Source organism: Polypterus senegalus, chromosome 16 (genome assembly GCF_016835505.1).
Source record: "Polypterus senegalus isolate Bchr_013 chromosome 16, ASM1683550v1, whole genome shotgun sequence".
Taxonomy (NCBI): domain Eukaryota; kingdom Metazoa; phylum Chordata; class Cladistia; order Polypteriformes; family Polypteridae; genus Polypterus; species Polypterus senegalus.
The window spans coordinates 41,875,495-41,887,530 of record NC_053169.1 but is presented as its reverse complement, the minus strand read 5'-3'; the positions used below and the strand labels follow the sequence as shown (position 1 = coordinate 41,887,530).

The following is a 12,036-nucleotide window of genomic DNA, read 5'->3' as shown; positions in this document are numbered from 1 at the left end:
TTTGGTTTTGTTTCATCTCTACAGTTCAATCCAGATGACAAATCTGCCCAACACCATAATGCACACCACTGCCTAGAGATAACTGTAAATTGCAGTCCAATAATAGATCATGGGATCATCAGGAGTACGTGCACGGGTAAGCAAGCTTAAAATACAACTCTAGGAGTTAATTGATAATTATCCACGTGATGTTTAAAATGTGCATATTTTTAGATTTGAAACATGTCTTTTTAGTCTTAACAATGACTGTTTTTATTCCACTTTTAGGAAGTGTTTTTGTGACTTTTAAGGCGAAGTGGCTTGATTATTTATTTATTTTTTTGTTGTTTTTTAGGTTCAGAGTGGTCTGATTATTTTCCTTTGCATAACAGTGTGTGATTTTGGTTATTAGTGGTATTTGATATTTATTAAACCTTTATTTTTGGGTGTTTTCATAAACATGATATCTAGTTGTCAAAATTCAGTGCTACTAACCCACTATTTGATGATGTGCATTGCAGTATGTATATTTTTTCTGTTACATCTTCCTTTCTCTTTTACAGACAATTTAACTTATGCAAGAGTTGAGTGCATTTCACAACCTTTGAATTTACCATTTTATTTTTGTTGTGGTGGTGTTCACCACTTTAGATTCTTTTGGTTTCTTCTATTAATCACTTTCAGTAATTAATACTTTTTGATGAATTCTACCCGTAGTTCCCTAAAGTTTGCAAGTAATGTGGTGGCAAAGGATCTGTAGCTATACTCTGCAGTTTACTTTTGAATTGATATTGTCAGTAATGCTTTTAAAAATTATAATAAACTGAACCAGTGTAATTTTGGAATATTACACATTTAAAGTCTAAGAGTTTTTATTACTAAAAATTCAATTTTCAGTGTGTCAAAACAAGTGAAGTTTTATTGAAAATTCATTACATGCCAATTAGTTGTATCATGTAATGTTTGGAAGAAGCATTTATAATACCTTTCTATAAAATTGACAGGAATAAGAATAACATAACAGGCCGCTGATACAGTTGTTTATTGTACCTGATGCCACCTGTACATTGGCTGAAACTTTAGTTTTCTTTGTCAGTTGTGTACATCTTAAGAAGTTGTGCGCTTTGTATATTTTTATGTATTTTTATTACAGACCTTATCAGTATTTATGGTGTTCTTAACCTTTTTCTGTCTGAATTTGATATTGTTGACATTTTGATTATAAAAGGATGAATATTCAACTGTAAAAGTAAGGGCAGCATTCAGTCATTTCTTGAAATTATTGGCAGATTACTACTCATCCCTTTTTGAACTGAACTACAATATATATATTATGGGAAATGTGTTAACCACCAGGTAATTTAACTTAGAAAGTATTCATTACAACAAAAATCAAATGCTAACTTCAAAGGCTGTGAACAGTTGCTGCCTGCACACATCTCGTGTGAACAGTTTGCTCATGTCATTCTTACCAAAACCTAAGAGGGTTTTTTTTTTGGACAAAAATATTTATTGAAATGTATTCAAAAAATGTAAAAAAATCTGAACATAAGTAAAACAATGAAAATGTTTGTTCATGGTTATCTCTTTGATGAATTGAATCTGAGACCTTGTGAGCTCATATGATACATTATGTGTTACTGAAGCATTGTTTTAGTTTTTTCATAGCACTCTAAATAAGAGCACATTGAACCTAGCTTTGAACTATTTAAACATTTCTGTTTTATGTTTTAATTAGTAGTAATTTATGATTTTATTCCCTTAGTGGGCTCAGCAGTTTGTGTCAGCGGTCAGGGAGCTTGCCCCACGATTAAACACTGCAACATAAGTGACTGTGAAAATGTTGGATTGTACATAACAGATCATGCCCAGGTAAAATTAAGTACAACTTGCTCATTTTGATAGCTTGCACATGGGTATTAGTTGGTAGTGCCTTTCACAGAAAGTTTATACCCAATTATTTTTTTTTGTGTGTTTGTCCCTTTTTTGACAAGAAACTGGACGTCCTCTATTTAAGCACTTAAAACATTTGGAATTCCCCTGAAGAAAGAAATGTTAATTACTTCTTCCAGAAATATTTCTGTTTTAACCTGTTAGAAGAGCTATGTTATAGCCTTTATATCCGTCATCCTTCTTAGTACCCATAAGCATGAAGTGGGACATTTTCCCCACCAATGAAATTACTTCACTTATTTAACCAAGTTCAAGGATGCTATGGTATTTACACAGTGTTTCTCTATTTATTTGTCATTTCTGTGTACTTTTAATAAAATGTGTTTCTCACCAATGAGTGTATAAACGTAGTGTAGTATGTATACTATTGTAGGTTTCACCCAGCATAAATCACATATTACTCTTGAATATCTTAACCCACATTATATACCGTATCTGCATTTTTTATTCGGCATTGTACACATTTTTAGGCATTTCTTTCCTCAAATAAAAGGCTGTTTGTGTTTTTTTTTATGTCTGTATAACACTCCTGTGGTTTATAATTTTAGGGCATTTATGAAGATAATGAGATCTCTAATAATGCTTTAGCTGGAATTTGGGTGAAAAACCACGGTAATCCAATCATTAGAAGGAATCACATTCACCATGGACGTGATGTTGGTGTTTTCACATTTGATCATGGCATGGTAAGCAGTTAGTTGCTTTTTGTATTTGTACATTGCTATTTCTTTTCAGTTCCATCAGAAGTATTTGTCTTATATCATGATGAATCATGCTCAGGGCAATGTCAAGGATGATAATCGGCAAACCTCCTAGAAAGTGCAGTAAACAGAAAAAAAATATTTGGTTTGTGCACGGTTTGCCTTTTAAATAGCAGCAATTCTCTTAGGTCCACTTAAGTAAAAAAGGAAATTATTTTGTAGCAGTGAAGGGACCATCAATTGTGATCAAATCACCAATTCCATTTGCTGGAATGCAGCATCAGACTTGCAGGGGATCTTTACTGAGCTCCGCTATTCCCTGCAGAAATTCATACATGTATTGTTGTTAAGCCTTTTGGTAGACAAAACTACCTTTCTAATTTTGACTCCTCAGTACAGCGCCACTGCTGACATTTTTCTCCAACTTGATTTTTTTTTTTTTAAGCTTTATTGGCTTTTTGTTCAAACTCTTCAATAAAGACTGCTATTGATAGCACATCTCCAGACTGTACATGGGTGTTCCAGTGTCCCATAGCTATGGTCAGTTCTGTGCTGCTAATGGTGCTGGACATTTTCTGACTTCAAAGGGAAAAAAGCTTAATGTATTTCTCGTTTACTACACTCTGTTTCTGTGGAAGACCACTGGACATTCAAGTTAAACTGCCACATGTACCACAACCTCATCTTTTCAGTATGGTTGTCCTTTGCCCAGTATTATTCTTTCTGTCACATCTGTTTCAATCTATATTGTGTCAATAATCACAGGCATGTGTTTTGTTACATTTTGTTAATTGAGCATTGGGCTGTATGCTTACATTTGATCAGATTTTTTTAACTGGAAAATAATCTTTTACTATGTTAATTTCTTTAATGTCATTCAACCATCTTACTCTATAGTTTCACGTTTTACAGAAGGAATGTTTGAAAATTTAAAAAACTTTTTCCTATTGACACAATGATCCACAAGACATAAAGCAAACAGTTTTGAAGTTTCTAGTGTCTTGAATTTTGCAGTTATGTACAGTGTGTATATGAGTAAAAACAGATAAATGGCTAGACCTAATCACTGAATAATAAATAGTTTATTAGCTCTATTCACAGGTAATAATTTGCTAGTTAGACTCTAAAAAAATAGTTTTAAACAGGCAAGACAAGAATAACTTGGAAAAAGTATACATCTGAGTAAGGATAAGGAAAGGTCATTAATTTATCATATGTTGGGCCATTCCAGAAATCAGTAGTTACATTAAATTAAATTGTGTTCATAACAGTCACTTAAGGTATACCATTTGACTTAGATTGATTTCTAGTCATGCTAGACATTGAGTTCTTTAAATATCCCCCATTTTCTCCTTTTAGTCCCAAAAAGCTCACATTTTTCAGCCATTTTCAGATCATGTTGTGTGCAGCAAATGACACCCTCATGGTAAAAAGTAAACTAATAGGTGTCTTCAGCAAAAATCATCACATGTTACACATGCTACATCAGATGAGTATGTGAGGAGTCAAAGTTACCGTATTTTCACAAAACTTTAGAGAGAGAGTTATTTTTGATACCTGATTCTTTACTGGTGGGGAGGCTGCCTCGCAGTTAGGAGACCCGATTTTGCTTCCTGGGTCCTCCCTGCATGGAGTTTGCAAGTTCTCCCTGTATCTGCAAGGGTTTCCTCTGGGTACTCCGGTTTCTTCCCACAGTCCAAAGACATGCAGGTTAGGTTTATTGGCAATCTTAAATTGTCTCTAGTGTGTGTGTGTGTGTGCCCTACAGTGGGCTGGCGCCCTGCCCGGGGTTTTGTTTCCTGCCTTGCGTACTATGTTGGCTCCAGCAGACCCCCGTACTGTGGGTTGGAGGATGGATGGATGGATGGATTCTTTACTGGTGGTCCTAGCCCCTTAGGGCCTCTCCCAGAAGATTTATATTTCAAATATTAGCATATGGAGTATCGTTTTAGGCTATTTCAAGGTAATTGATTATGAATATGATTATGTTTTTGATATTTTCTATTACAATTGAGAATATTTAGATTTCAAACATAAAAACTTTAAGTACTGTACATGTTTTAATATTTTAAATATATGAGGGAGCTATTCTTTTTTTATTATGTAGATATATCTTATGAAACAACTCTTTACAATTCTTAGAAATGCCCTAAATTTGGATGGCTTATGCTAATTCAGGATTTTTGTTATGGTTGATATTTTGTGCTACTACAGTATTAAATGTTTATTTCCTGGTAATTTGAGGTTGTAAGAAATGAAATTGTGATGGTGATATTTTCATTTTTAATTATGTTTTTGTTCCTGATTTTATTAATTTTCAACCCCTTCAGGGTTATTTTGAAAGCTGTAACATACACAGGAATCGAATTGCTGGATTTGAAGTGAAAGCCTATGCCAACCCTACTGTAGTTCGGTGTGAGATCCACCATGGGCAGACTGGAGGGATCTATGTCCATGAAAAAGGAAGAGGGCAGTTCATAGAAAATAAAATCTCTGCAAATAATTTTGCTGGTGTTTGGATAACTTCAAATAGTGATCCCACAATCAGGTTGGTAGGGCATGCATTTGAGACTGTGTGATATGGAGCGTAAATTTTATTTATTTAGTTTTTTCAATTAAATAATAACCCTTCAGCATACTAGAATCATTTGATCCATGATGTTGGTATGCTGCCTATTAGTTTGTTTTTCTATGTAATGCTGTTCTCCCTGGCCCCCCTGTATGTTCACTTTATTGAAGAATTGTTATATTTCTTAGGGGCAATGCCATTTTCAATGGCAATCAAGGTGGTGTATATATATTTGGAGATGGAAGAGGCCTTATAGAGGGAAATGACATTTATGGCAATGCATTAGCTGGCATTCAGATCAGGACAAACAGTTGCCCTATTGTCCGCCACAACAAAATACATGATGGACAGCATGGAGGTATTTATGTGGTAAGTTGATTATTTACTTTTGTAAGAGACAGAAATGTTTTTACATTTCATAGATAAATATTGACTCATTTGATAGCGCATTTCATTTTCACTTAACATATTGAAAGAGGAGAGTGCACTCTTGTGTCATTTTGTTTTATACCTCACTTGCTTATTCTTTTCATCCTTAAAGTATTACATATGTGGCTTTTACTTTGTTCCTAAATTTTTATTGCTGTTCAATAGACCTGGGTTTTTGTACTCTAATAATGGACTTTTAACTAACAATGCCATGATGTTTGAATTATGTCTTAAAATATGCTTCATATGTCTGTTTTCCTAGTCACTATTTAAATACCTTGTCATATTTGCAAGTGGCTGGATGTAGTGGCAAAGCGCAGTATTACATAACCTACACAGAGCTAGTTACATTAGAAAAAGTTAACTCTTAATTTTAAAACATTCTATGCCAGTGATTTTCTTTGTAATTTCATGTTAATGAAGGTATTATTAACTACAACTTCCCACTTTATATAGGTGATAAAGTTGTCTCTACGACAAGATTATTCCTGCCAGATTCCAGACCTCGACACCTTTAATGGTTACCTATCAACTCTGTGCAAGCTGTGAAATTGTGTTGAGGCAAATTGCCAGTATAGGGATATCAGGACTGCATTCATGTGAATCCTTAAGCAATATAAATTGTTAGTGGGTACTCTTTCAATTAGGGATTACTCTACCTCTAAATGATAGTGTATTTGAGAATGAGCTTGGCTTGGCATTGTCAATACTGTACATTCTTTTAATGGCCGGTATGTTAAAAGCTGGAGACATCTAGGAACAGGAATCGTGGGAAGAAATAAACCTTTGTTAGATATTAAGCTGTAAATAATACTGTAATTCAGAGTCCTTCTAAATTGCAGTAACACCTCCATGTATTGGTTGACTTCAGTTTTTAAAAAACTGAATGAGGTTTTTTTTTATTGTACAGCATGAAAAGGGACAAGGTGTAATTGAAGAGAATGAAGTGTACTGCAATACTTTGGCTGGTGTTTGGGTTACAACTGGGAGCACGCCAGTGCTAAGGAGAAACAGAATACACAGTGGAAAACAGGTAGATTTCCCAGCACGCGCAATATATAACAACACTTGCATTTGATTATCTCTAATGCCAATGTCTGACTTTTGACAAACAGGTGGGTGTTTACTTCTATGACAATGGCCATGGAGTACTGGAAGATAATGACATCTATAATCACATGTATTCAGGTGTTCAGATAAGGTAACATTCATTATCTTATGCTTCTTGGATGTATTTTGTGCTTTTCATTTTCTGTTTGATGTTTAAATTGTGTTTTAAGAGCTATTATCTGCATTTCATCTAATTCATTTATAGATTGTATGTTTATCAGTAGTGATTTTTGCCAGTATATACAAAGTACATGTTGTAGGGCTCCCAGCACTCTTAGATAAAACTGCCAAAGCCGTTACTTCTGTATTCAGAGTGGTCTCGCTTCTACAGAGTCTTGCACTTTAAAATTTTACCAGTGATTTTTCAAAGCAAATTTCTTATTTAATCTATCAGTGTATTAAGAATTTCATCTTTTGCATTTTCTCTGTCAATTTTGCAGCATAAGAAGCACTGAAAAAGGCAGTCATTGGTTTTGTAAATGTGTTTACATTGCATAGTTTAGGCGTTTTTCACACATTCATCTTCATGTTTCAGTTATTGTAGTTTTTGTAGTAGTACCTGATCAAGAGTTTATTTGGAAGTGTTTCTTGCTGTGACACCTTGTAAGTTAAGTTAATGTTTGATCCTTTTAAAATTGCTTGAAATGTTGTTCACTGATAGATTTGCTCATTTTACCATTAAAATGCCTTTTTTGATTTAAATGCAGTTTCTCATTTGTGTTATTTACAGTGGTAAAAACCGATGAATTTTCTGTTTGTGTTAACACTAGGTGTCTATCTTTCTATCTCTCTATCTCTCTATCTATTCGGTTATGATCTGATGTTTTATAAAACATTAATATCTTATCGGTTATGGTTAATACGCAAAGGTGTGTTTTTGGTAATTTTCTTTGGATAATGTTTCAATACATCTTCAGTGTTACTGTGTCTTTATGAAATTGAATAATATCAGCAAAACTCTACATTTACAGTATTTAGAAAATTCTCTGAAGATGTTTGAATTTTTGTTGTTTACTTTTTACGTTCTATACTGAATTAATACTCAACTGACCTGCTAGGTCTGTTCTGTCTTCTTTAGAAGCCTTTCTAAAACTATTTGAGATCTCTGGAAGCAAAGTATTTTTCTCCATTTTGGAATGTTGCATTTATTTTTGATTTATTTTTTACAGAACTGGAAGTAATCCTAAAATCAGACGGAATAAAATTTGGGGAGGTCAAAATGGTGGAATTTTAGTTTACAATTCTGGTGAGTCAACTGCTTTATTTTAAAGGTTTTACATACTACAATCATAATGTGACTTTTTTATTAAAATTAACATGTATCTCATTGATTCACTTTGGAAAACAGGATTAGGATTTATAGAGGACAATGAGATTTTTGATAATGCAATGGCAGGTGTGTGGATTAAAACTGACAGTAACCCAACGCTAAGAAGAAATAAAATTCACGATGGAAGAGATGGAGGAATATGCATATTTAATGGTGGCAGAGGTAAGCTAAACTATGATAGCTAGTGATGATAATACATCTGTTTCATCCAGGTGTAGGCACTTGATTTGAGCAGTGTTCATTTGTGCATATGATATGGAGTCGACACTTTGATGGACGCTTTGTTTCAGAACCAACTGCTAACATGAGTAAACTGGTATGCCTGTTTAGAGTTTCGTTATTTAGAATAAAATTAGACATTCTACTGATTTTTAGTTTTTTCAGTTATTCACGGTTCACTTTTTTGATTATGTAAAGTAATTTTTGGAAGTATGGCCTTTAGGTGGCCTCTGAGGCTAGGGATCTGCACTGGCAATCAGAAGGTTGCCGGTTCGTATCCCGTAAGAGACTCTGCTCTTTTGGGACCCTTGAGCAAGGCCCTTAACCTGCAATTGCTGAGCTCTTTGAGTAGTGAAAAAGTGCTATATAAATGCAAAGAATTATTATTTTATTATTAGGTGGTGTTGTAATCTTTATTTTGTTGATTTAGTGTTGATGCATTAGTGTTTCATTTATGTAGTACAAATAAAGTTTATCCCATTTTGATGTTGAATCTGTTGTTGTTGCCATCATGAGGGTTATAACAGTATTGCAGTCTGGTGAATTCACATATTTTTATTTAACCTGAGCTGTCCTGTATACTCCTGGATATTATCAATACAAATGTCATAAATTTAATCAACACTGGGATTTTGAAAAAGTTTTATTGTCCTGTTTGATATTTAATTGCAGTTTTGGCAGATTAAACTATTCCACCTTATTTTAATGTATTATGTATTGCCACTGTGTCAAAACTCTTGTTGCACTGAAATTATGAATAACTGATGGATTTCAGTGATGCTGTTTCAGTTCAGCTTTGTCTTGCTACCTGCCATGTGTATTTTACATTCAGCCCACTTAACAGCTAAAATTTAAAACTAGTTATGCAGCAATTCAAGGCTCAAAAATATTTTTTCATTATTACTCGTTTAAAAATGCAGGTACACTATAAAAAATAAAAATCACAAGAAAAAATATAGTAAAGAAGAAATACTGTACAGAAATGTGTAAATGCCACCTGGAATTTATGATATGTAAGCTTGTGGTTTTGGCGTTGTTTATTTAAAATACTTTGGTTGTTAAAACCTTTTGTCTGTTAGTAAGCACAAAGGTATAAATAGCAATAAATAAATGGCTCCTTTTCGGCATTTTAATAAAGGTAAATATGTTGTTACTTTATGTTGTCCAGCCTCTTGAATGTAGGTCAAAGGACATTATGATCAGAATGTATAATACAACAGTGAGACCGCATCTAGACTATTGTGCAGAGTTCTGTTCACATTAATAATGAGCATATTCACTCTCAAAGATTTTCAGAGAAGAGTATCTGGATGTGATTCGCCTCTTTGTGGTCTGTCTGCCTGTATGATTCTTGATATATTTGTTTGACCCCTCGTGTCCATAAGCTGCTTTTACATATGGGGTTGCCTATCTCACCTTCTGAAAAATATGTTGACATTTAGAATTTGTGTGAAAGTTGGGGTGTACCTAATAAACTGGCAGCTCAGTCAACATTTGTAGATGAGTGTGAGCTTGTAATTGTGTTTATGCTGGAGAAATCATACACATCGTCTGGTTTAAAGATTTGATACAACTAATTTAGCAGACCTGGAGACCCATGTCCTTAAAATGTGGCATAAAGAATGAATTCTCACATTCATCATTTATATTAAAACTGAACAAGACTAACTATGCTGCTAAAGTGGCACTAACAAGTAACTTTTAACATTGTCACTTTAGTCATATTTAATGTCTGAATAGTCAAGCAAATATATTAATTAGAATCGGAATCATATTTCACTTTATTGGCCAGTTACACTAATGTGTACTAGGAAATGCTCCAGTAAAAGGAAAATAGCATCTTCTCAGTAACAACAGTTAGTGTTGAGTTTCAGTATCACAGTTAGCCGTGTAAGTACTATATATATATATATATATATATATATATATATATATATATATAATATATAATATATAAACACCATTAGTCAAGTTTTTACTGTTTAATAGGCTGCTGCCTGCTTAAAAGCATTGAGTGTAGTATGCAGTTTCAAATATAAAACAGTTAAAATGCAAAATAACTTTCGATAAAAACATAAACCTCAAGTCAGTACCTCTACTAACAAAACAGTACAGCTTTTTAACATTTGAATTCATAACATTTCTGTTAAAATATGATATTAGAGAGCCACAACTGGGGGGGAAAAAACGAAAGACAGCTCCAGCCTCTCTCTCTCTCTCTCTCTATATGTATATGTATATGTATATGTATATGTATATGTATATGTATATGTATATGTATATGTATATGTATATGTGTGTGTGTGTGAAGTGAATAAATATATGCGTACACACATAGATCACCACCTGAGCCCCTGGTTGTAAGATAAATGCAGATCAGATGTACCACCCAGACTTCTTTCTTTGCAGTTCTATAATACACTGCAATAACTTTGGAATATTTCAGTGTCAGAAATGTGATCAGTCAAAAAAAGAAAAAGCCAAGTGACACTTTGACCTAGCAAATGGTGTTTTTATCTTTAATACAGACTTCCTTAAAAGACATTTTAATGTACTTTCATGAAAATCATTACCTTTTTTGTGAGGTTTTTATATTGAATAAATTATATATATATTAATATCCTTGGAAAGAATTTAATCTAATTCATAAAGGTTTCATACAATATCCAAATGTATTTATCAATATGTTAATAGATGTTGAATTTGTATTTTTTTCAGTGCCCTTCCACAAGGATTTTGAATGTATGTCAAAGAAAAATGATATATAAGGCAGTATACACCCAAAAATTTAAAATTGTAGAGCTAGTAGCTTGAACTGTTTTTCAAGAATCAAATGTGGATTTTTATTCTAATGTTTTGTGAAGTAAAATTGGTAATTCACAAAGGCAATGTTTTTAGGTATTTCCCAGGTCTCTAAGTAGCAGTCTAATTGAATATAGGCATCCATTCATTTATGGAACACATTTAATTGAGTTTAAGTTACACATGCCCAGAATTTGGTGCATGAAAGGAATCAGTTCTGAAAAGAGCATTAGTCGATCACAGGCACACTCATGCACACGCCATCATTTACCCAGAGTGGGTCAGTTTTGAATTACAGTTTAGCCTAACATGCCTTTCCTTCAGCTGTGACAGAACATCCCAAGGAACCTGAATAGCCATGGTGAGAATGATGCACAGGAATGGTGTGCATAGTCTACAGTGGTACCGGAGTTGGCAAAGATTCACACCCAAATTTAATATCCTTTCAGCAAGTTTCATACAAAGGCAGACAACAGTGACATTCTGACGTTTTACTTTTTGCTTTCATGCATACTTTTATTAAATGATTCTTTATTAGCTCAGTGGTAAAGACCACTTTCACTTGTGCTAACATACAGAGATAAAAGTAGAGGTTTCATTGCTGTTAAATGTGCTCCATTTAGCCTAACAAAGATAGGATTTTTAGTTCTTCTGGTGGTTTCGCCTATAGGGTGTTGAACATTATGTTGGGTTTCTCTTCTTGATCAGTAGGCTAGAAGCTCAGATGTGACCCTGAGACCCTTATATGACTGAAACTCAATCCTTTTATTACCTTAACTGGTGCTGGTAATGTTTTAGGTTCCCACTGACTAAAGGTGGAGCTAAAGAGCTTGAGGTAGAAATAACAGGATAATTGAAACAATTGAGCAAGTCCAATTTTAAGACGGTCTTTGTTGTGGGTTTGATTTGAGAAATGGAGGGTGAAGAGTTACACAGAAGCTTCA

At 33.7% G+C, this 12,036-nt stretch overlaps 1 protein-coding gene across 1 annotated transcript in view; it reads left to right on the top strand.

The window, feature by feature from the left end:
• The window catches only part of fbxo11a (F-box protein 11a), a 104,574-nt gene that overhangs the window by 84,961 nt on the left and 7,577 nt on the right, over window positions 1-12,036 (top strand). The window contains exons 9-17 of the mRNA XM_039738294.1: window positions 25-136; window positions 1,745-1,851; window positions 2,481-2,618; window positions 4,964-5,181; window positions 5,391-5,571; window positions 6,542-6,664; window positions 6,747-6,832; window positions 7,911-7,987; window positions 8,090-8,233. Coding sequence (XP_039594228.1) covers window positions 25-136; window positions 1,745-1,851; window positions 2,481-2,618; window positions 4,964-5,181; window positions 5,391-5,571; window positions 6,542-6,664; window positions 6,747-6,832; window positions 7,911-7,987; window positions 8,090-8,233 — 1,186 coding nt within the window. The remainder of the gene's footprint in view (window positions 1-24; window positions 137-1,744; window positions 1,852-2,480; window positions 2,619-4,963; window positions 5,182-5,390; window positions 5,572-6,541; window positions 6,665-6,746; window positions 6,833-7,910; window positions 7,988-8,089; window positions 8,234-12,036) is intronic.